Source organism: Penicillium canariense (assembly GCF_028826845.1).
Source record: "Penicillium canariense strain IBT 26290 chromosome Unknown utg000006l_segment0_segment0, whole genome shotgun sequence".
NCBI lineage: Eukaryota > Fungi > Ascomycota > Eurotiomycetes > Eurotiales > Aspergillaceae > Penicillium > Penicillium canariense.
In genome coordinates this window covers 869124-893327 of record NW_026622733.1, presented here as the reverse complement: position 1 = coordinate 893327, position 24204 = coordinate 869124, and the positions used below count along the sequence as shown (strand labels likewise).

Below are 24204 nucleotides of genomic sequence, written 5' to 3'. Positions count from 1 at the left end.
GCATGGTGATATTAAGGGGGATCATTCGGGTCTTGCCGTAGTACCCTATACGAAGGGATTGAATTTGTAAATTACATGATACCGCAACTTGAAAATAACTAGCTGTATGAAACGTAAGGCACTAGCTAGTGCGATGGTGCATAAGCACTAAATGTCTAGGAGACGGGTGGGGCCCTTTATTAGATGATCGCCGGAGGCCCCACTCCCGTCCGCTCAGCCTTCACCGCTTCACATCTCCTCAGCCCAAGGCTCCAGGGCGGGCAATTCTGCTGTTGCCTTCCCCCTGAGAAATTGCCTTTTGGCATCGGAATCCTGCCACAGTCCCGAGCAACAGTCCCGAGCAACAGTCCCGAGCAACAGTCCCGAGCAACAGTCCCGAGCAACAGTCCCGAGCAACAGTCCCGAGCAACACTCACGAGCTGCATCAATCAAAGAACTGGTCGCCGACGTCCTCGTTCATGTTGACACCGCAAGATTCGGAACGGCCGACGCAGGAGACGCCTCTTTTAGGCTCGCGTCGCCACGACGCTATCCCGGACGCCTCTCCTGCGCCTTTGTCACACGCTCAACTGCGCCTTCTGATCCTCGTGTGCATCTCGATTGTCGCAGCTGACTTTGGTAGCTCCCTCACTTTGGCTCCTCAAATTTCGATCTTCGAATCGCTTATATGTCGCCGAATTGGGACCGGTGATAACTGCAAGTCTCCCAAAGTTCAAGGGGAATTGGCATTTCTGATCGGTTGGAAGGAGACTATTGACCAGTTGCCTGGAATTGTCTTTGCCTTACCATATGGCCTCGCGGCGGATCGAATAGGCCGCAAGCCCATTCTTGTGCTCTGCTTGATCGGTCTAATACTAGAAGAGTTTACCACGCGTTTGGTCTGTTGGTGGAATGTGGCCCTTCCCCTCAGGATGATATGGGCAACGCCTGTGTTTCAGCTCATTGGCGGTGGACCTCAGACGGCAACAGCCATGGCCTATGCTATGATTACGGATGTGGTTCCAATGGACCGGCGGTAGGTAAAGCGCGGATTGTTGCCGATTCAGTATGGCGGGTTGCTAATAATTATATCCAATTCACCAGGGCATCCATATTCTACACAATAGCAGCTGTAATACTTCTAGGAGAAATACTTGCCACCCCTATCAGTGCCATTCTCATGACGTGGAGTCCATGGGTTCCTTCATTGCTAGGGATAGTCTTCCAGCTAGGGGGGCTATTGGGCGCAGCTTTAGTTTCCGAGACACGACACGACTCAAAGTCAAACTCGGAGCAAGAAGCTGATTCAGAAGTAATTGTGCATAATAGTGTGGAAGCCGAAATCGATGATGACGAGCCTGAGTACCACAGGTCCGGGTATCGGCGAGTGAAGCAGACAGTGACAGGATACTGGGAACACATCCGGACCACCCACATGGAAGGCTGGGATCTGAACATGGCTTTCATCGTATTTGCATTCCTACTCGCCGGCATCAGCAAGCAGGCCTTTCAGCTGATCATTCCATACGCCTCGAAGCGCTTTTCATGGAGTATCGCACGCGCCAGCTTCCTCATTACATTGAAGGGAGTTATCAACCTTGTCATTCTACTGCTTATTCTTCCTCGGCTGTCTACATGGCTGAGTAGACAGATGTCCTGGTCTCCGGTGCTCAAGGACCTCCGTGTTGTACAGGGAAGTGCATGGATTCTTACTTCAGGTACGGTTCTCATGGCTTTTGCCACCATTCCGGAGTTGTTCATTTCTGGTCTGTGCCTGTTTGCACTTGGCTGGGGCTTCTACTCGGCGCTGCGGAGTCTGGCCACAGCATTGGTTTCTCCATCTCAGGTGGGAGTGTTGAACACAGGTATCGGTTTCGCGCAAAGCTTAGGCTCGCTTGTCGCAGGGCCAATTCTAGCTGCAGCATTTGGAAGCGGCCTGCGACAAGGTGGCATCAGCATGGGCTTGCCATATATGGTAGCTGCAGCATTGTTCTTTATGGCAAGTTGTGTGACTTGTATGATTTGTATCCCGGGAGAGAAGCGTAGAGTATAGTGGAAAGGGTTCAATATTAGGCAACATGGGTCAAAACTATCTGAGTACTAAGTCTAAGGAGAGAAACTTGCAGAAAAACGATTGCAAGCCCCTCTAAATGAGAATCAATGTCTCTATGCACTATTTAACGAACATTATCAGATTTGGATCTCGTCTTCGCAGACGTTCTCCATATCTGATCATCAAAAATGGAATCGGTACAAGTGCCAAAGAAATGAATGCAAGTAGACTGTTCCCCCACCCCATACCCAGAGTATCATATATTCTTTGACCCCCAAGGGGCAACAAAGCACCCACCAGGTTTCGCAGCACGGTAGTCGCTGCCATAGCAGACGCAGCATGTTTTTCAAATGCGGTCACCACGTAGATCTGCACTGGCTGGAAGATGCCCATCATGGCGAACCCAAACACACCTAATCCCACTAGAGGTACTATTGGAAATGCGTTTCTTTGCAGTGACCAGCCGTACCAGAATAGACCTGCAGGGATTAGGAAGCTTGAAGGGAGCATGGGCCAGAGCCAGCCCTCCGGCGGGAGAATTTCCTCTGGATTTGAAGCCTTTGCTTTTCTTCGCTCGGTGACTTTGTCGGATGCATAGCCGATGATAAAAATTCCTGCCATGAAAAGTCAGCTCGTTGCTAATGGATTGGGGCAGGGCAATACCTAGAACTGTCCCAATTCCATTGCCTAAATATACAAGTCCTGATAGACCCGTTGATAGATGATATTGATCTTGGAAGATGTATGAAAGTGTTGTGAAGACTAGATACTGGTACCCATAAACTATAGCAGTGTCCACTGCAATGATTATCACAATTGGCGATGTGAAAAGAATTCGGGGAGGCCGGATGAGAGTGTCAACAACTAGACTTTTCTGAGATAGTTGTCTGCCTATGCGTGATTTCAACCGATGGTTGCCTGTTTCCTTGCGCAGGCGCTTTGCTTTGCGTTCCAAAAGGACCGGAGCATAGCTTTCCTGTACTAAGAAAGGAGACGCGACTGTGAGAATGCCCATCTGAGCCACAGTGATATCATCAGCATGGGCTTTCACCGCGGAGAAGCAATGTTACCCCAGCACATACTAGAATAGCAATCACCCAGAAGATCCACCTCCAGCCTACCGCTTGGCTAATATATCCACCAGCAATAGGAGAGAATACCTACCATAGCATTCGTGTCACGGTGAGTTAAATATTCCTAGGATGAAAACGAGGATAAGGCCATACCGGTGGGGCCAACGAGCCCAGACCCCATATCGCCAGGGCAGTTCCCATCCGTTCAGGCTCCATCATGTCGCTAATTGAGCCTCCACCTAGCGCAAGGGGTGAAGCTCCAGCACAGCCGCAGAGTAGACGAAACGCGAGGAACATTCCTACGTTTGTGCTAAGAGCACATCCGATCGTCCCTCCGAGGAAGATCACATTCGAGACATTGTACACAATCGCGCGACCATAAAGTTCTGACAGCGGCGCCACAAGCAGCGGCGCCACCGCATACCCAATGACATAAATTGAAACAACGAAAGACTCAAGTTCTGAATTATCGGAGTGAAGAGACTTCATTACCTCCGGCACTGCTGGAGCCAACATCGATGAGCCGAGTGACCTAATAGAAGAGCATTAGTCTAGGCTCTGGTATAGAACCCGGGGTAGATGCTGGGACAATGGAAATGGGCATATACGTGGTAAGAGTCAGAAGCGATATGATGACAATATGGGACCACCGGCGTACAACGCTCCAGTTCTTAGGATTTGATTGATCGTCGTCACCATCCCAGAATATTTCATTTGGATCTGTCGTAACAGCATTTTCCCTGGGAGTGGTATCGGCTGTTGGCGGTAATTGAGAGGATATAACACCCTCAGCTGCTCTAAGGGAGACCATATAACCCCTCAGATTGTCAAATTGAGGAATCTCAGGTTGTACAGTCCAAGCGGGACTGGAGAAGAGGGTGGGTAGCTTGCTATTAGACTTGATAGTAGGTGTAGAAGTGAATGTTTCGGCACAGTCTCGCCGACTTTGCTTATCTTTTGGCCTCGTTTCCGATTTTTGTTTCTCACGCCCTGAAATCGAAATCTTTCTTTGTTGTTGACCTGGGGATCGTGAGGTATACCCAAACACACGTGACTCGGACTCGGCTTGTCCTCCGTTGGCTAACGCAAATCGCGAAAGCCAAAAGTCCCCCACCGTGATTTTCTGCGGACTGGTGTCAACTCGAATGGCAAGTTGGTTAGAACTTTAATTAAAGAATGCAACCATAGCCCACCGTCCTGCATGATAGACGGCTATGAGCAATTTGATGCAAATTTGACTCCAGAGGATTTCTTGAATTATGGGCGGATTGAACACCGAATATAGGAAAATAAAGGCTAGTAATTTTCAAAACAGTTCAAAGAGATCCTGGCGGGTCAACCAACCCACAGGGTGGGTGGATAACTATCCACAGCTCCGCTTAGCACGAATTAGGGGAAATTAGCAAAGTGGTAGTGATAGTCGTTCAGGTGGATATCTCAGGATTCTTCGATGTTCCCTATTCGGGTGAACTGCATCAGAACAACTTGATTAGAATATGGTCGGAGATAGCGCTTGATTGCCCCTAACATCTTGCAGCTAATTTCACTGTGCCAAGACGAGATATCACACGTGACAAGCCAGATATATGTCAGAACAAGAAATGACCGTCTAGACTAAGGATGCTGCCTATAGTGCATTTCTGGTCTAGCGGTATTTTACCCTATATTCTGTCCGACAATATACAAGTCCTCAGGGCCATTCGCATTCCTCTTCGGTGTTGTTCGTAGCACTGTACTTCTATAAGTGGAGCGCCGAAATGGACCAAAACCACCATCATTGGCCAAGAGACTAAATTATACATAGGTAAGAGAGTTAAATATACATCAGCTATTATGTTATAGTATTTCATACTCTTCTCTGGCATAGCCTCCGCATTATGGTAGTAGATTCCCACTGCGTCTAATAACATAGAGAGGGTAAATAGTAGGCTTTTCTACATAGGACTTTTTAAGGATTAAAGCCCTTGCAACCTTGCTACATAAGACCTATCCTTAGTTTAGCGCTAAAGAGGTACGGAAAGTTTATAATAAAGTTATAGTAGGTATTTAATTAAATTAATCCTCATCTGCAGAGAACCTATTTACACTTCTATATACCTAGAATTATGGAAGGAAGAGAGCGAAAAGTCTGCTATAACGAGTTAGCCCCCTTAGGAAATAACTCCGAGCTCCGTATAGGAATTCCTTCAGGATTCGAAGTCTCTATATTAGATATAATATAATCGTTAGAAAACTACCTCTTACGATAACCTATTACGCGAATATTACTTGCTTATTATTACTGATTAAGTATATATTACTAATCGAGGAACCTTGAGTATTAGCCTAGAAGATGTATATAGTAATATATATAGAAAGATTAGCATTCTGCAAGCGTAGTATTAAATATATACAGTGGTGTAATATAAGTATTTGACCTCGAGTACTTTGGCCTAAGACCCACTATTTTGATACTGCCCGACAGAAACCTCCAAAATCCAATCCAATTTAATAGCTAGTATGCCACCCTAGAGGATATAGTCTCTCATAGATAATTAAAATTCTCAATTTTTAGGCCTTCCTAAGTTGAAGTGTCCTGGTTTGGCATACTAACAAAGTAGGCGGTAAAGGAGGCGGTCAGGCAAAAGTGGATCTTGAGGTACTCGAGGTTAAATACTTATGTTACACCACTGTATCATTCTCGAAATTTGTCAAGCCCAATTCGACGCAAAATATCCACCCTGAATCACTATTTGATTGAACAAGTTCCAAACTTGCTTAGAACTTTGTGGTTTTATTGCCCCAGCGGCAGATGTCACATTTTTCGAGCGGGAAATCAGGCGCTCACCGCTAGATGTCTCGGTTTGTTTGTTACATACGTCAGGACAGTAGGAAGATAGACTTCAGTTTGATCAGAACTGGAATTGTCACTTGCAAGGATTCAGTTCGCTTTCTTGTATCCACACTACTAAAGTCTCACGTCAGACGAACTCTGTAGTAGCTTGGCTTAGCGCATGGGGCTTACTGTATGTAGCAATTCGTGATGAAAAAGCGCAAAAGGGGGCAGCGAACGGGCTAAAGAAACAGATCCTTCTTCTCAATCTGTTTCTATAGATGGGCATTTCAATTAGTGAATCACAATTACGATACTCAGTCGTATCTCTCAGGGATCGACATGGCACTGGATGGTAAGAGGAACGCTAATTACGCCCCGTTGCTACGTCGGGAACTCGAGGATTAACTACTCTTGTCATTCCTTCCTCCACGAGCATGATAACATAAAATAAAAACGAATTTTGAAAGCGGGCCCGCTAACATTGAAGCGAACTGAACTAAATTCATGCGTCATTTTCTTATAGTTACTTCCGAGATGGAGGAAAAAGGAGCCCGATATAAATCTTATCCAAAGAAGGATTGACATGGGCTATCACATGGTCTTGTGTATTTCGCAACACATTTGATATCTCCAAGCCTCGACTTTGATTATCTCTTGTTCAGACAGCAACATCAAAATGACAGTGACTCAACTACCTCTTGTTGACTTTGGCCTTTTCTTGCATGGAAACGAAGATCAACGGGAACAAGCCGCAAAGCAGCTAGTTGAATCTTTTGTGAATCATGGATTTGTTCGTTTGAAAAACCACGGGATATCTCGAGACTTTGTGAAACAGATCTGGCACTGGGTATTTATTCCATGCGTTGATATCAACTGTTCAGGGAAACAATCTGATAGCTCATGCTTGGCTAGGACCGGGCATTTTTCCAGCTGCCGGATGAGGTGAAAATGAAGATCGTGCATCATCCAGGCTCAAATTTGCAACGAGGGTGGTGCCGGAAAGGTACAGAAACTACGTCGAAATTACACAAGGAGAATGCAGAGAACTCACCCAAGGGAAAAGGCGAATTGCTTGATGAGAAGGTAGGCTTGTATCTATTGACGGTCACATCTAAAATGCAAACAACAGGAAGCTAATTCGTGTCTAGGAGCATTTTGATTGTGGCCCTCGCGGGGATAGCGAGTTTCCTAACAAATTTCCCAGCGAAGGAGATCTTCCGGGCTTTAAGGCATTTATCGAACAGTACTTCGACATCGCACAGGAGGTTTCTCGTCATATCATGAGGGCATGCGAGGTCGGATTCGGGATGCCCAGAAACTCGCTTGTGGAGCGATGTATACCCTCAGCATCGGAGCTTCGAATGCTTCACTATCCTCCTGTATCTGTTGAGAGACTTCAAACCGGAACAATCAAACGGGCCTGGCCGCACACCGACTTTGGAATCATTACACTTCTTTTCCAAGACAGTCTCGGTGGTCTCGAATTTGAAGATAGAAACAAACCATTTACGTTTGTGCCTATTATTTCATCTGATGAGAACGAGCTGATTGTCAACACGAGTCAAACTTTCCAACGCTGGACTAATGGTGTTGTCAAGGCCGGCCTTCACCAGGTGAATGTTCCACCTGAGCTGCGTACCGCTAAAGAAGGCTACATCCCCGCACGTTATTCGTCCGTGTTTTTCTTGAAAGCGCACCGAGAGGTCTCAGTTGGACCAATCGATCAGTTCGTGACGGAGGAGAGGCCCCCGATGTACCCAAATATCACCGCACTCCAGTACCAGCAAGAGATGACAGAGATTCTGTATTAGGAACCTTCACTAGAGGATCAGACGAGTAAAGAGTTGCAAGAGAATTTGATTACCTTTGATATACTCTAAATAGAACTGAATGTTGTGCATTCGTAGGCTATAAAATTGCTATGGACTATTTGAATCTCCCTTCTGTCTTGTAAATAGGCCTCTGTTCGGTTAAATAGAAGAGTATAACACTTGCTCCCCCTAGTCTGCTTCTACTATGCTTACAGAATGCTAATCTTTCTATATATATTGCTATATACGTCTCCTAGGCCAATGCTTAAGGTTCCTCAATTAGCAATATATACTTAATCGGTAATAATAAGCGAGCAATATTCGCGTAATAGGTTATCGTAAGAGGCAGTTTTCTAACGATTATATTATATCTAATATAGAGACTTCGAATCCTGAAGGATTTCCCGTACGGAGCTCGTAGTTACTTTCCTAAGAGAGCTAACTCGTTATAATAGACTTTTCGCTCTTTTTCCTACTATAATTCTAGATATGTAGAAGTGTGTATAGGTTCTCTATAGATAAGAATTAATTCAATTAAGTACCTACCGTAACTTTATTATAAACTTTCCGTACCTCTTTAGCGCTAAACTAAGGATCGGTCTTATACAGCAAGGTTACAAGGGCTTTAATCCTTAAAAAGTCCCATACAGAAAAGCCTACTGTTTACCCTCTCTATGTCATTGGACGCAGTGGGAATCTAATATCGGTTCATAATTCACATATCACATAGATATCTTCTTTTTTTCCATCCTTATAGAGTATTTGCATTGATATTATGGCGTGAAGCATTTATACCCCTCTTCCATTAATGACACCTAAGCCATGCTCAAACAAGGCACTGCACTTTATACTTGATATGTAGATCTAACGTGACATTGTTTTTAAGGAGCAAAATGAATAGATTCCTCTGCCACCCATTGAGAAACCTGCAAACATGAATCAGTGCGTAGACGCCACGTGGGAGAAGGACTGGCTTAGAATCTAAAGGTCATCATACTTTGAGACACACTTTGGCGTATCGGTGATAGCTGAAAGGAAAAAATTTTATTACCAGATTACTGTTCAGTATTACGGATAATTTAGACTTTTAATCGCTGTCTTATCTTTAGTTCACATGGCTGCAGATACACGTTTAAGTTTGCTGGCCATACTATGACATTGAGGCAATATCGCGAGTTGTATATTCCTCCCTCACTAGTGCTGTGGAGCCATTTGCCTTGTGAGTGGTCCAAAGTCTACAAAAAGACGGTGAGTGGAAAGAATCACCCTTATCTCTGAAATGAGGGGACTGCAAGTCAGATGACTTATTGCGTCTGGTGGAGATGAGACAAGCATAGCAGATGGTGATAGTGCATTGTAGTATCATGCCTCTAAATCAGCTCGTCTATAAAGACCACGAGGTTCGCAGCCTGTTTGAAGTAGGCCTCAACTCGCATTGAAAAATCACTCTTTCTATCTCCAAATCTTCTTTATCCTTCATTCACGACCATCATGGGGAGCACTTTTCCTGAGCGAAAATATGACATCCACCATCAGTGGCCCACCCCACACGCAAGCCAAGCTGTGCAATCATGGCGCAAGTTCAGCACTCATATCAAAACCGGCATTATCCACATAGACGGCCAAACATTGGATTTGGCAGCTGTGGTTGCTATTGCAAGGTTGAGGCTTCCAATTCTCACAATATCTTCTCTTTACAGCAAGTTTAAGGCTGACTGGTTATTTCGCTGTTTTCAGGAACGGTGTACGATTAGCCCTCTCTGAGGACCCCAGCGTCATCCGGCGAGTTGAAGCGAGTGTTGAGACCTTACAAGCCTATCTCTCGAAGGGATACTACCTCTATGGTAGGTGACCAGATCATCCTTAGCCCTGCTGGAAGAATCAATTTCCCTAACGAGTATAAAATCAGGGGTCAACACCGGTTTTGGCGGCAGCGCCGACACCCGCACCCCAGACTTATACGGATTGCAGCGAGCGTTGATGCAGCTCACCCAAACCGCTGTGCTGACCCAGGAAGACAAAACCGACTCTCCGAGTCGCCATGAATATCTCGAATCGCACAGTATGCCAAGTGCGTGGACAAGAGCTATGACAGCTATTCGATGCAACGCAAATATTCGCGGTCACTCAGCTATGACTCCCAACATTGTTCACTCGATGATCAAGCTGTTAGACAACGACATTGTGCCCATTGTGCCCCTGCGAGGCTCCGTCTCCGCGTCTGGGGATTTGATGCCTCTGTCATACCTTACTGGAACTATTCAGGGAAGCCCAGATGTTTTTGTTCGTGTTGGAGGACTCAAGGGAGTCCCTCGCATCATGTCAGCGCAGCAAGCCCTCAACGAATTTTCCATTGAGCCCATTGTCTTAGGACCAAAGGAGGGCTTGTCAATGATCAACGGAACTGCTGCTGCCACTGCCGTGGCTAGCCTGGGTCTTTATGAAGCCAACCAGCTTGCCCTCGTGTCGCAGTTGCTGACTGCCCTTTTGTCCGAGGCTCTCTATGCCAACAACGAATGGGCCCATCCGTTCATTGCTGCAGTACGCCCGCATCAAGGTCAAATCGAGGCTGCTCAGAACATTCGAACTTTCCTAAAGGGCTCACGACTTTCATATGGGCTGGAGCGGACCAAAGACCGCTTCTCTGAAGGATTGGCCCAGGAGCGGTATGCACTACGCAGTTCCCCGCAATGGCTCTCGCCACAGATAGAGGACCTCCTCAGTGCCGAGAAGCAGCTTGTAACAGAGCTCAACTCTACCTCTGACAACCCGGTGGTCAACAGTGAGGATAATGACATTCATTGCGGGGCCAATTTCCAGGCTGCAGCAGTAACATCGGCCACAGAGAAGGTTCGATTGGCTTTGCAGTCAATTGGCAAGATGCTATTCAGCCAGGTCAGCGAGGTGATCAATCACGACTTGAGCAATGGTCTCCCGCCAAATTTGGCTGCCGATGATCCTAGTTGCTCATTTTGCTTGAAGGGACTTGACATTGACACCGCTGCTTATACATCTGAATTGGGATTCCTGGCCAATCCAGTCAGTAACCACGTGCAATCGGCCGAGATGCACAATCAAGCCATCAACTCCCTCGGTCTCCTTTCTGCGCGCCAGACAATGGCTGCAGTGGAGTGTCTTTCCTTGATTGTTGCCAATGCACTCTACGCAGGGTGTCAGGGTGTGGATCTTCGTACACTCCACCGCACTTTCATTGCAGGTCTGGAGGAGCCAGCCCGTCAGCTTGTGGGAGGCCTCTTCCCTGATGCCCATGACCTTGATAGAAAGGAAAGGTTCTTCACCACCTTCTGGAAAAAATTTGAGGCTTCTTGGTATGATGCTGCATTATATGATGCTGCCGAAAGATCCCAAAAGGCCGCACAGTCGCTGGTCGTTGCTGTCTTTTCCAACGCCCAGCAGATCCCTATTGTTCTTTCTGTCGAGACAGTGACGAGCTTGGCAAAGTCCTTCGAGACTCTCATTCTCGAGTCATATCTGCGCCACCGCGATGAATTTTTCCAAAATCAAACAACACCGGAGTATCTTGGTCAAGGTACGAAGGCGATCTACCTTTTTGTTCGCGAGAAGCTGGGCGTGCCCCTGCACCGGGGCCTCGTGGAGCACCCCGTGGCAGGAGACAAGCAAGGAAATATGATCGATGGCCGTCCAAAGAGAACCATTGGCTCTTGGGTATCAATCATTTACGCGGCTGTTCGGGATGGGTCATTGTATGATGAAGTGTTTCGGTTTATGGAAGTCACTGGTGGATTGAGTGTGGCGGGTGGTATTCATGGACCCAAGGCTGCCAGGAATGGGTTAGCTGGGAATGGTATTCACTAGTTCCAACATTAGACTGTTAGGGCGATCAATACAACACGTAGCTTTATGCATTTCAATTCTGCACACATGTTGTATAGATCGAGTTGGTGCCTTATCTGAGCCTACAGTAGCTAAAAGAACCTATCAACTGCTGCTGATCTGGACGTGGCTAGCATGCTTGGAATACCATCAGGGCTCAAACTGTAGTCGAATGCGATACTCGGATAGAATAGGACCGGTAGTAGGAAATAGCGGCTAACCCCGGGATGACGCAGATTGTTACTGGTCTCATCCTTAGAGATATTCAAAGGTTGTTCCATCCAGGGCTCCTTCAAGAACACAACATAAAAGCAATTATTTCCCTTACTGAGGAGCGACGGGCCCGGCGGAGCTCTACTAGGCGTTCCGCAACTTCAACATAAGTGGATACAAGGTTTGGGTTCATCAGAACAGGATATACTCGCTCAGATGAGTGAAATTTGTGACTTCATTGAACGGATGGCATCCTAGGCACTTGCTTCGTTGGTCGTCTTGACCACCCAACCGGAATAAGAAACAAATGTTGACCAGCTTGAAGCCCCCCGGGAAGAGATAGGGATTCACATACTGCACTACAAAGTTATTGTTACAGCAAACTGATACTGTATAGCCTAGTATGCGAGGATAACGAATGAGATCAAGCGGAACCAATTTGTATGAATAGAATTGATTGAATCAACAGAGAAACAGGGCCAAAAGCGCTGCTAAAATAGCCCCTGAGGCACACCGCTATTCGCTGTCTCCGTTACTCAGCCGTTACAAGGCTCTCTTTGCTGTCCCATAGACTAATTATATGTGTCAGCACATGAAGGGATAACTTACCACTAGCAACTGATTGGTTGCTGATGGGCCTATATTCGTTTAGCTTTTCTTATGTAATTAGTCTACAGAGCAGCAAAGAGAGCTTTGTGACGGCTGAGTAACAGAGACAGAGCGGATAGCGGTGTGTCTTAGGGGCTATTTTAGCAGCGCTTTTGACCCTGTTTTTCTGTTGATTTAATCAATTCTATTTATACAAATTAGTTCCGCTTGATCTTATTCATTATCCTCGCATACTAGGCTATGTAGTATTAGCTTGCTATAATAGTTATAAGCCCGATAGCCTGTTGATATTATTAAGAAAGATACGTATCAATTCGCCTAGATCTTTCTATCCACGTAAGCTTCCTAAATTAGGCCTATATAGCTACCTAGCGGTAGTTTAACTAATACTAAAAGACTATAGGTCCCGCTCGAAGACCCTATAAATCAGCCTGATTTATATATAAAGATAACGTCTTTCGAGATAACTTAAGCGTTAAATATAATCCCCTAGGATTAACGGCTCCGGTCAGAGGCCTAATAGAGAGTATAGATTAGTTATATTAAATCGGTAGCGATAGCCCTAAGATATAGGGATATCTCGACCCTAACGTTCTAGACGATGATATTAGAAAGCTACCTAATAAACTAAGGGATACCTTCCTTAGGCCGAGCGAAGTTAACGCCGATATAACTAACCCGATGATACTTACCGAAGCTAAATATACTAAATATACCTATATTATTAGACTATTTAAAGAGGAGAGAGCGTTTTGCTATATTATTTATAAGAGTCTCGCCGATATTAACGCCTATATCCTTATAATAACCTACCCCGAAAAGTATAATATCCTAGCTGATAAAAAGACTATAAGAGAGAAGCTAGTTAGATTAGTATAGGAATTTAAGCTAAAGGGGGCTATATAGAAGTAAAACCTTAGAAATATATAGAGATATTAATCTACTACTCTATTTAGTAAGATATCGGTATTAATATATAAATAGCTAACGGACTAGTTAAACCTATACGATAAGGCCTATATAGCGAAAGTGCTAGATATCTAGCGCTATAGCTATATTACCGAGGACTAGACTGCGGCAATATCCTTAATATCCATGGATATCTATCCTCTCTGTAAATTACGGATATAGTATATTACCTAATATCCGCAATCCTTAATTTTATAGATATAGTATACTACCTAATATCCTCTAGATATTTAAGGATATCTAGTAGATATTAAATAGGCTAAATATACCTAGCCTCGTAACCTTTTTAAGTGTATATTATTTATATAGTTTCCTACGTATTTTTTAAGTAATTATAGTATAATTATTATTTTTAAAGATTTTAATTTAGTAAATATAATTCTATTATTTCTATATAATATCGACTATCTTAAATTAATCTAAAATCTATTAGGTAACCTAGGTTACTTCCGAATTCGCCCCGACTGTCTCTATATACCCCTATCTATTAGTATTTCTAGAAGGTTATTATTATCCTTATTGAAAGATTCGGATAATTATTTCTTTAATTATTTACGCTATAGTTACTTACTTCGATTATTAGTCTTCCTATTATCTAAATTATTATTATAGCTCTCGATCTATTATATATCCTCTATACTAGGCTCTTAATCCTCCTTTTTATTATTACTAATTGTTACAGACCTCAAGAAGGCGTAGGGGCCGCAGCTATTTAAGGAGCAACCGTGACCCAATCATTCTACGAACGCTAAGGATTAGCGTTATTATATACGTCTCGATATACTTAGGTATACCTTAAGAAGGCCTAATATAGGAAATAGCTATTATTTTACCTATACCTAGATTATACCCTAAGTACAAGGCACTAGTAAAACAGTATATAATCTCTAGTAGTAGAAGGATAGATCGGTATATAGGTAGATCGTACTAAGACCTATCTACTACTATACTATCTACTATCTATACTATTATAAAGGACTACCTAGATATATAAAGATACTTATTTAGTATTATATATTTAGTTCTTCGCGATTAATTATATATTATTACTTAGTTACTACCTTTAGAACTTTATACTTTACGGTTTACTTTAAGATAATCTAACCTATAAGTAGGGGAGCTTACCTAGTAGTAATACTTAGTAACTAACTTACTCGGTACGTACTCTAGTATATCCTATAAGAGACTTAATAGGATCTAACCCGTAGTAAGGCTTTTTATAGCAACGGTACGATTAAGAAATACTCTTAGGATTCGTAGTAGGACTCGGTAAGTATAACCCTTAGGGCCCTACTCACAGTAACCAGCAGTGCATCCTCGCATCGGTCCACGAATCGGCACCAACAGCATTGGTTTTCCAAGATCGGAATCTCTCATGCATTTTCCGTGCGGGGGATGACTGGCTCATAGGGGAGCTATGCCTTGTGAGGTCTGGGCAGTGCTTGTCCAAGATGCCGGTCTAATTGCTCACCCGCAGCGTGCAGGGACCTTCGGGTCTTGGAATCCCGTTTTCTGTGTTGTCTGCTTGGGTCCAGCAAGAATGGCGCAATTGCTGGGCAATTTCGGCCGTGTTGTAGTCCGAGTCTCTATGTAGCGTTGCATGATTAATACATAAACTCGGAGAGGCGCTCTGTGGGGAAGAGGCAAGCGAATTCTCCGACAGTGACTACTTCCAGTTGTTTCTCTCGCACGAGGTTTTGGTTTACCCCAACTTCAGAAATCATGCAGCTGCTGCGGAGTGTTGTATCCCTGCTGCTGGTGGCCACTAGCCTGGCTATTCCGAGTAGTGAAGGCAGGAGACCGAGGGCTATCCAGCCTCGTGCTGCCAAGTATGCTCTTAAGGAACCACCACTTACGACGCCATGGACGGATAAAGTGGGCCTAAATCCGTGGCCCGAGTATCCACGGCCGCAACTGCAGCGGTCTCAATGGCAAAATCTCAATGGAGTGTGGCAGTATCGAAACGCCTCAAGTCTTGCCCGAATTTGAGCTGACAGAAGGGGTCAAGCTGTTGGATCCCACGCGACTGGTGGATTCCACGACTGGCTGGCATGATCACGGTGCTGGTGACTTCAGCGTCAGTATACCTGTGATGGCCTCACAACGTGCACTACTCATGGAAGGCAGGATAACCACCACTATGCCAACCCTCAATGTGGCAGCCCCTTCTACTCCATCGATTCAAGCCCGTACGATGACACCAGGATCGGCCTCCAAGGTGAATTCGGTGGTCTCGGAAACAATGTTTCTATTGAACAGTGAGTGGTGTGTACATCATAATGGAATGGGAAGATTGCCTGACAGCAATTTTAGTCTCTGGAAGGTCCAGAATGCCATCAATACCATCAACCAGACCTATGAGCTTGATCAAACTATCGACATTTGGAACTACCGCAGCCACATCATGCTGGCTGAACTGCGGGACCAGGTGAAGCGGTTCTCATGCAGTGGGGGTATCTGGACCCAGACTACTGATGTCGAGGGCGAAGTCAACGGGCTGATGACCTACGACCGCCGCTTGGCTCGAGTCGATGAGGCGCAGTGGAAGGCCGATATCCAAGGTCTGTATGACGCTGCCGCCGCACGCAGCAACGCGACCGTGTCGAGTCCGTAAGCGGGGTGAAAGGAATATGTGCAGACTTGTCTTCTCATTTTGCGGAGACTTCCCCGGTCCTGTTGAATTACATTTCTCTACAGAGTACATTTTACGCTTGAATTTCCACATTAATGCCCCCACCCCCCGTGTCCCTTCCAGCATCCGGACGGTGTCTGGCATAGATTATTCTCGAAGTGTGCTGTGATTCATCATATCCCCAATGGTAGATAGCTCAGATTTCTCCCTCAAATTCTGCCATTGAGTTTTGTTTTGCTTGTAAAAGATAAGACCGGTGCCCAAAGCAGACGGCTTCAGTTGTCACTGGCGTCACCAAACTCAATTAGATTGACTTGGCACGTCAAGCCCATGGTGACGATGTCCGAGGCGTGCCGGAACGCGGGGCAGGCACGACGCCTCCAGGCCAATACCCTCTCTGATAGTAGTGATCAACACATGTATTGCTGATTGTCAAGCGCGGCTGTCTGAGAATTGTCCTAGCGCGTCTCAGTTTCAAAGTTGAGCCGTCGGATGTGACGCCAACCGCCAAATAGTTAGTTTGTGGATCTTTCGAGAAAGCAGGCACTGAAGGATTGATCCGCTTCTCTCCTCTATGCCCCTTTTTATGATGTAGATTTGTTCGCAATATTTTTATTCTATTTGTTCACCTAGGAGCCAAGTCCAACCGGAAGCGCTCCTGGTCATCAGCCCATCGGCCGAGTCCACCCGAATAGCATCAGGCCACACCATCACACGGTTCCGGGTTGAGTATAGAGGTCGCTTGTTGGGTGAGATCAGAAGCCTGTCCCAGCAATTGGTAATATGTAGGAATGTAGGCGTTCTCTGACGGGGCGCTTTTTCCCTAGCCCACTGTCGTGTCCTCCTTGGTTTTCCTCCGGTCCCACAATTTTTTTCTTTTGGGTTTTTGGCGCTCCTCTTCCCGTTAGAACAATCTTGGCTCACCGTTTCTAGGAAATTTGCCATGCTATGCCAGAATCCTTCAATTTTTAAGATGCGCTACAAAGGAAGACCTGCGGATGTTGCTTTTTGAACAGTAGCGGCATTGATCCCGAAATTCTTGCACGCCGCCGGTTGCCCATCGCCTGATCATGTCCAAGCAAGATAAAAAAAGCACAGCAAGCACAAAATGGGAACAAATCCTACGTTCCGAGCAGGTCCCGAGCAGAAGTGGATCTGGCCTTGTCCAAAACGAAACCGTTAGGAACCCAGCGGAGTCGGCAGTAATCGTCCGTCAACGGTGAGCCTCCACCGTTTGTGGGAGTCTAGCCTAGACGAGCGCGATTCGGGATTTGCGTCGTATTCCTGTTCTTCGTTCATATCAATGCCCAGTCCCGAGGATTTCGGAATAATGGCGCCGCGACCTAAGCGCAACAGTGCGTCTACACAGGGCTCTAATACGAGCGGGCTTTATCTCCGCTCTCCACGTGGTCGCCCGGTTTATCCTGTACTCTAAGCTAATCTTTCAATAGACCGCGCAACAAAGTTCATGGCTGGTACTTTGGCGTTGTCAGTGGAGGATGCGGGTAGAGGAAATTGCACGGATCAGCCTACACCTGCCGATGCTTTGTTGTCTGCCGGAGCCATAACTTCTTGCCTTTTGTCAGTGGTCTGATTCGATAGAGTATCTTTCTCAGAGACTTCGGATCCTCATTCTTATCCCAAGTGGTGAGCTAGCGTCAGAAAGTGGGCCTCCCCCCCCCCTCCCTTTTTCTGGGATAAAGTTCTACTCCACAGCAGCTTGAAGCCAGTCCCTATTTTGGTCTGATGGGCAGTGTTATCTGGCACGCGATCGTGCTGAATGGTCGGATCGCGCGGACATCGGACATGCGGACGTGCGACGGAGCTGATGAGTATAAATTGGACCGTCCTCACCATGCGGATGTCCCGAGGTACCCCCGTTGTGCCCCCGTATTATTCTCCGGACTTTTACTTGAATCGTGGCACTAACCCCCTTTTGCCACTTCTTTGATCTTTCTAGAAGATATCACTTGTCCGCGACCGAACTGAACCAACGCCTATAATACCACTTTCAACGGTTCCGCGGTCACCCCTTGCCAACAATGCCAGTGGATTATGGATTAGGTCCAGGCCCCGAGCCCAAGCATATCGACCGAAAGGGACTATACGTCAGTCTTGACGACAGAATCAAGTACTTGCATGAGTTTCTTGATTTCAACTCCGGTAAGAATCGTCCCGTTCTGGGCAATTCGGACGACTCATCCTGTGCCGAAGCTAATGCATGTTGTAAACCAGCCGACGTCGAAGCACTCCAAAGTGGATCCAAGTACCTCAAGCAACTCATCCCTGCCGTTGTCAACCTTGTATACAAGAAGCTCCTCCAATATGACATTACCTCGCGTGCCTTCCATACCGGATCAACCGCCATTGAGACGGAGCCCGAGCAAGACTATCTACATGAGGAGACCCCGCAGATTCGGCGGCGCAAGATGTTCCTCCGCTGGTACCTCATCAAGCTATGTCAGGATCCTACCAGCATGGACTTTTGGCGATATCTTAGCAAAGTCGGGTATGTTCACATGTGCAGAGATTTGGTCGAAACACTTTGCTAACTAGCTCCAAGTATGATGCACAGCGGCCAGGGACGCTTGCATCCTCTTAACATTGAATTCATCCACATCAACGCCTGCATGGGCTACATCCAAGATATTTTTATAGAGGCACTCCTGTCCCACCCGCAGATCTCCCTCCGGCGCAAGATTGCGCTTCTCCGGGCAGTCAATAAGATTCTGTGTATCCAGCTTGATCTGTTCGCCAAATGGCGGCTCCGCGACGGCGAAGAGTACGAGGATGAAATGTCTGTGTACAGCTTTGGATCGGGCAAAGAAGGATGTCTCGGAGACAAGACGATTCTGGGAAGCAGTTCTAGTAGCTCTGCCGACGACGATACGGCGAGCATTGCTAGCGTGACGCCGTCCACACATTCTGCCCAAACGACGCAGACGGCCCAGTTCGGTGCATCGAGGGCATCTGTGTGTCCCTTTGCGGACTTGGCACAATCCTCATCTAGTGAGACAAAGATCTGGGCCAATTGAAGAGGGAATGGCGGAAGGCAAGCAATGGCCATGGCATTTTAGGCGTGCGGGAATGGGCTCTCAAAAGAAACATCCAAATGTTCAGGCGTTAAGAATTTTAAATGCATGCGGGGTGGTGTTTGATGTCAACAATTGTTATTTTCCCTTTTGTATTGTTTCGTCATCGTTATGTCTCCCTTCGCGTAAAGCAGTAGGAGTGGACGAAGATGCAGAATCGCGCAGTCGAAGCGGGGCAGCGCGGAATTCCCCCGACAGGCCCGACAGCTCGCAGCTTTGTCAGCCCAACCGCCAAGCTGAGTGATTCTTTCCATGGATGCGAAACTCGGGACTTGTCCCCCACTCGGCTCGCAGTCAAGGAACTTGCAGTCGAGACTGGATCGCTATGAGGCCAGACCCATCTGCCGCGGACATACCCGCCCCCTCTGATCCGGGATCAGGTCGGAGATAGTCTCGAAGACCGGAGCTATAGCCTGCCATCCACTGCCCCTCACCTTCTTCCCCACATGCCCTCCATTCGGCAAAGATCAGCTACCCGACTATCGATGGGTTAAAGTCGATCGACCCCTCGTCCTGCGACTTTACCCCTTGACGAACCTCTTAATCGCAAATCTCGGTCCTTCATCCCGAAACAAGTCATCACCATGGCCCAGAACGGCTCAGAGGCGGTGACCCCGCTTATCATCAACAATGAGTCGGTCGTGACTGACGTCAAATTCGAGGTCCACGCCCCCGCCACCGGCGAGCTGTCTGGCTATTGCGCCGGCGCATCTGTTGACGATGCTATGCGCGCCGTTGACAGCGCAAAGGCTGCCTTCCCGGCCTGGAGCAAGACAAAGGCCTATGATCGCCGCGACATTCTGCTCAAGGCCGCCGAGATCATGGCCTCGCGGAAGGAGGAGCTGATCGCATACCAGCAGGAGGAGACCGGTGCGGGGCGGCCCTTCGTCGAGCACACCTTCAACATGGGTGTCAACTTCATCAAGGATTTTGCCGCGCGTATCCCTACCATTGAGGGAATTGTGCCCAGTGTAACGCTGGATGGAGAGGGTGCTATGGTCTTCAAGGAACCGTACGGGGTGATTCTGGGAATTGCGCCCTGGTAAGGATAGAGCACCTCTGTAAAAGGGATTGATTGAATATGTCACTAACCTCGGAAATGTTCGCAGGAACGCGCCCTATATCCTGGGCGCGCGCGCGGTTGCTCTTCCCCTCGCGGCTGGTAACACTGTCGTCCTCAAGGGCTCCGAGCTTTCTCCCAAGTGCTTCTGGGCCCTCGGCGATATCTTCCGCGCGGCTGGTCTTCCTGCCGGATGCTTGAATGTCATTTACCACCAGCCGGCCGATGCCGCCGCGATCACTACCGCCCTGATTGCCCATCCTGCGGTGCGCAAGGTCAACTTCACGGGTAGCACTAATGTTGGCGCCATCATTGCCTCAACCGCTGGCAAGTACATCAAGCCTGTGCTTCTGGAGCTGGGTGGTAAGGCATCCGCCATTGTCCTGGACGATGCCGACCTTGATAAAGCGGCTATGAGCTGCGCACTCGGCTCGTTCCTGCACGTAAGTTTATCCTGTCGTTTCACGTATAGATCACTGCTCTAATGTTTTGTTTTTGTTTTGTTGCAGTCTGGACAAATTTGCATGTCCACTGAGCGCATCGTCGTGCAGCGTGGTGTTGCCGACCAATTCCGCCAGAAGGTCGCTGAGAACGCCGAGAAGCTATTCGGCAAGGAAGCCCCGGCTCTGGGTCTCGTCAACGCGGCCGCTGTCACCAAGAATAAGAAGCTGGTCTCGGATGCCGTCTCCCGCGGGGCTCATGTGCTGTTTGGTGATCCCAATTCCAACGAGTCTGTCAACACCTGCATGCGCCCCGTGATCCTTGACGGAGTCACTAAGGAGATGGACGTGTATGCGACCGAATCCTTTGGCCCGACCGTGTCGTTGATGGTCGTTGACACGGAGGACGAGGCCATCGCGCTGGCCAATGATACTGAGTACGGCCTGACGGCTGCCGTGTTTACCCAAAACTTGTTCCGCGGCCTGCGCGTCGCTAAGCAGATCGACTCTGGGTAAGCTATACCGAATTGCCCCAATTCCCTATACTGGACCTTCTATTCTAACCCGATCCTCCCTCTAGTGCTGTTCACATCAATGCTTTGACTGTTCATGATGAGCCCACATTGCCACACGGTGGCTGGAAGAGCAGCGGGTTCGGCCGCTTCGGCGGTGTCGCCGGCTATGACGAGTTCCTGCAAACCAAGACTGTCACCTGGATGGAGTAAAATCAGTCAGGCCAGGACGATGAGCAGGATTAGTACCGATGACGTTCTCTCTCACGGTTTTCGGCGGCTGAGCTGGCTCGGCTCGGCTGATTACCGCGCCTTGGGACGGGATTAGTGGGATGATGTCCGTGGTGGTCTGATTGATTGTGTTGATAGGAACATGTGTGGACACCCGACTATCAATAGTATCAAACTATGATGGAAGCGATAGCTCTGTTCAGGCTGTGCACATTACCATGTTCATGTCTTATTCAACATTTTCCAGCTCGAGTCTTTGCACGATTAAAAAAAGGAATACCAAACCAGAAGAGCATTATTCAATCAAGCCCTACTTGTTTCCCAACGACCTCCCGAAGCGCTCTGACCACATAGTCAACATTGCCCTCGTTCAACCCACAAATCCTCACTCGACCCAAGGATAAGAGCTAAATATGGACCTTCTTCCGTAACCGATTTACATGTTCTCGTGTTCTCGATTCCGCCCCGTGTACCTAAACATGCCGACCTATTCTCAATATGTAACCAGTCACCAGATGTACCAAGATCTTCCAACCGCTATCAGAGTTCACGTCTCATATTTTTTTAATTCTAGAGCTCATTCTATTCAGATATTCAGATCTTGTTGCCACCGGTCCGTAAGACGGCGGTCGCCGAGGACAGTTTGGACAATACTAGCTCCAAGGCGCGGAGGATTCGAGTACTCCGATCTAGCCATAGACATCAACTCGGACTATGCGCCCTGCGATAACGAGTGGCGAGGCACAACCAGGTGCACGGCTCCCACACGCTCACCGTAAAGGCCAAACCTCTTGGAGAAAGGTTGGGCGAAGCAACCAACCGGGTATATTCTCTAGGGATATTGTTACTCACAGGTGGTGAAAATTAATCCAACTTCAAAGGTATTGATCAGGGGAACCACTGCTCGTATTGCATCGGCTCCCAGAAATATGTTGCATGTATTTTCCGCTTATTGCCTCCACTTTTGAGATGAGCTTGCCTCTAGGTACTCATTGTTAGTTTATGGTTTACGTAGTACGAGTCGCAACATAGTTACATTAGAGTTGCACTCACCTGTGGTATATGTTTAGCCTATTAGATATCCCTATTAAGCTAGCCCTAGCAAAAAGCGCACTCATAACGGGTATAGGCATTCCCCCTATATCCTCCTCTAGTACCTAGCATAGATCACCATTGAAATAGGTAGTGTGACAACGGTGACGACAAGGCCTCCTCTGAGCCGCCGATGGTGTGGAATCCTCTCGCCGGTGCAAATCTTGATATACTTTCGGATAGTACGGTCTGATAGCCGTCCGCTACCTATGCTCCTAATTAGGAACACTTTGCTAGGAGCTAGGTAGAAAAGACCATCGATAAGTGTAGAAGTTAGGTGAGATCGAGAATTGAAGAGCGTTCTGGCGGAAGTAAGGGCATATTGGAAGAATGCTAGGAAGCCGCAATGTTAAGTCCTGCGAGATATGATTGGTATCTACTTTCGAGCAACAGTAGCGATGAGTATATACAGCCAAAAAAAAGGTATCAAATGGGAGTAGATCCTTGGAGAATATCGAATCTATGGGTCTACGGGATTCTTCAAAGGACAGAAACAACAATCAAGACGCTTCCATTGCAGTTATCTATCGCATATGTGGGAGGCTGACAGGTGGCAGACTCGGCCTCCAAATCCTTTACCGTCTATCCCCATATAAGTACGAATCATCATGTGGGTTGTCAATCAGATAAGTCCCTAGTCTCGCAGGAGCACTCGGCCTCCCGAACCATCGGGAAATATCTACATCATCCCGAGTGCAGACTAAATGGAAAGTAATTATACCGGTGGCAGACTGCGGAGGGGAACACATCCGGCGAAGCAATGTGTTGTCGGCTACGAAGTCGACACGGCGCGCACGTACCCAGGCGAAACGCAAGGGCAGTCCCTGGATATCTTCTACGAGGCCATGTGCAGTGCAGCGACATCAGGTGGTTCTGCACATCAGGAAACCACCGTCAGCTCCGTAGCTAACAGCGCCAGCGCAGCGCCCGCAACATCGCAACACAGCCCATCTCCTGCTTCCGCGCCACGGTCGGGAAATCATCCTCGACCACCCGCTCGCAGGCGGCAAGGACAGCATCCTGCTTGGCGTCAGCAGCCTCGCCTCGCTCCAGAGAAATCTGGCGATGGTGGAGGCGAGTCCGTTGCTGGAGGTGGTCGAGGCACTGGACCAGGCATGATTGGGGCGTGAAGGGTTGACCTTCCGGCCACCCGACCGCGGATCCATGGTCTTCAATAGCCCTACTCTTCTATCCCCGTACTTTACCTGTGATCAGACGTGGTCGCCTAGCAAGACTACATCCTCTTCCACGATATCTTCAGCCGAGATCGAGTAGGGCGCAGGCTGACCCCCACCACCCAATCAACCTCCTGATCGATCTTGGCTGAAGATATCGTGGAAGGGGATATAGTCTTGCTGGGCAGCGACCACGTCTGATACCGGGTGAAGTACTGCGATAGAAGGGTACGGCTATTGAAGACCATGGCCGGAAGGTCATACTACGGTAGTCGAGCTTATCGACAAACCTATACTGCTCGAGGGTGTCCCTAATCCCCATCCCTTCCTAGACCCTCGTCGAATTACTGACACCTCCAGCCGGGATATGCGTGCGAGATGGGAGCCTCGCTGTTCGGGAAGGATGGGGAGATAGGTGCTCCGGAACGCGACTCCGGACATCTCGATGGACTGGGTCCAACTTGGGGTGACGGGCGAGAACCTGGAGAATCTTGTTTCTACCCGACGCTGCAAATAGCACGGAGGCTGGCTGTGAAGCGAGCGATGACATCCGCCACGCGCGGTGCTGTCAGCCGGACGAGGCATTGTCTCGG

At 47.6% G+C, this 24204-nt stretch overlaps 8 protein-coding genes across 8 annotated transcripts; 7 read left to right on the top strand and 1 right to left on the bottom strand.

The window, feature by feature from the left end:
* Positions 1-458: 458 nt before the first annotated feature.
* On the top strand, positions 459-2211 carry N7482_008318 (uncharacterized protein; the record flags this gene model as incomplete). Its single annotated transcript, XM_056690442.1, has 3 exons — positions 459-1015; positions 1084-1994; positions 2174-2211. The coding sequence occupies 3 exons, from the start codon at positions 459-461 to the stop codon at positions 2209-2211; spliced, it is 1506 nt and encodes a 501-aa protein (XP_056540207.1).
* Positions 2153-3994, bottom strand: N7482_008317 (MFS transporter; the record flags this gene model as incomplete). The annotated part of the gene is made up of 5 exons (XM_056690441.1): positions 2153-2646; positions 2696-3047; positions 3115-3192; positions 3259-3608; positions 3676-3994. Coding segments are annotated over 5 exons (1593 nt in total), but the record flags the coding sequence as incomplete, so codon positions are not given.
* A 2602-nt stretch (positions 3995-6596) lies between these two features.
* On the top strand, positions 6597-7731 carry N7482_008316 (isopenicillin N synthase family dioxygenase; the record flags this gene model as incomplete). The annotated part of the gene is made up of 3 exons (XM_056690440.1): positions 6597-6767; positions 6833-7003; positions 7069-7731. 3 exons carry the CDS (start codon positions 6597-6599, stop codon positions 7729-7731), a joined length of 1005 nt encoding a protein of 334 aa, XP_056540205.1.
* Positions 7732-9222: 1491 nt separating this feature from the next.
* N7482_008315 (uncharacterized protein) lies at positions 9223-11568 on the top strand (the record flags this gene model as incomplete). The annotated part of the gene is made up of 3 exons (XM_056690439.1): positions 9223-9392; positions 9469-9575; positions 9641-11568. The coding sequence occupies 3 exons, from the start codon at positions 9223-9225 to the stop codon at positions 11566-11568; spliced, it is 2205 nt and encodes a 734-aa protein (XP_056540204.1).
* A 3751-nt stretch (positions 11569-15319) lies between these two features.
* Positions 15320-15991, top strand: N7482_008314 (uncharacterized protein; the record flags this gene model as incomplete). The annotated part of the gene is made up of 3 exons (XM_056690438.1): positions 15320-15454; positions 15505-15635; positions 15691-15991. The coding sequence occupies 3 exons, from the start codon at positions 15320-15322 to the stop codon at positions 15989-15991; spliced, it is 567 nt and encodes a 188-aa protein (XP_056540203.1).
* Positions 15992-18051: 2060 nt separating this feature from the next.
* N7482_008313 (protoglobin family protein) lies at positions 18052-19044 on the top strand (the record flags this gene model as incomplete). The annotated part of the gene is made up of 2 exons (XM_056690437.1): positions 18052-18518; positions 18573-19044. The coding sequence occupies 2 exons, from the start codon at positions 18052-18054 to the stop codon at positions 19042-19044; spliced, it is 939 nt and encodes a 312-aa protein (XP_056540202.1).
* A 641-nt stretch (positions 19045-19685) lies between these two features.
* N7482_008312 (aldehyde dehydrogenase) lies at positions 19686-21326 on the top strand (the record flags this gene model as incomplete). The annotated part of the gene is made up of 4 exons (XM_056690436.1): positions 19686-20143; positions 20211-20604; positions 20671-21113; positions 21182-21326. The coding sequence occupies 4 exons, from the start codon at positions 19686-19688 to the stop codon at positions 21324-21326; spliced, it is 1440 nt and encodes a 479-aa protein (XP_056540201.1).
* A 1814-nt stretch (positions 21327-23140) lies between these two features.
* On the top strand, positions 23141-23555 carry N7482_008311 (uncharacterized protein; the record flags this gene model as incomplete). The annotated part of the gene is made up of 2 exons (XM_056690435.1): positions 23141-23303; positions 23356-23555. The coding sequence occupies 2 exons, from the start codon at positions 23141-23143 to the stop codon at positions 23553-23555; spliced, it is 363 nt and encodes a 120-aa protein (XP_056540200.1).
* Between the last annotated feature and the right edge of the window lie 649 nt (positions 23556-24204).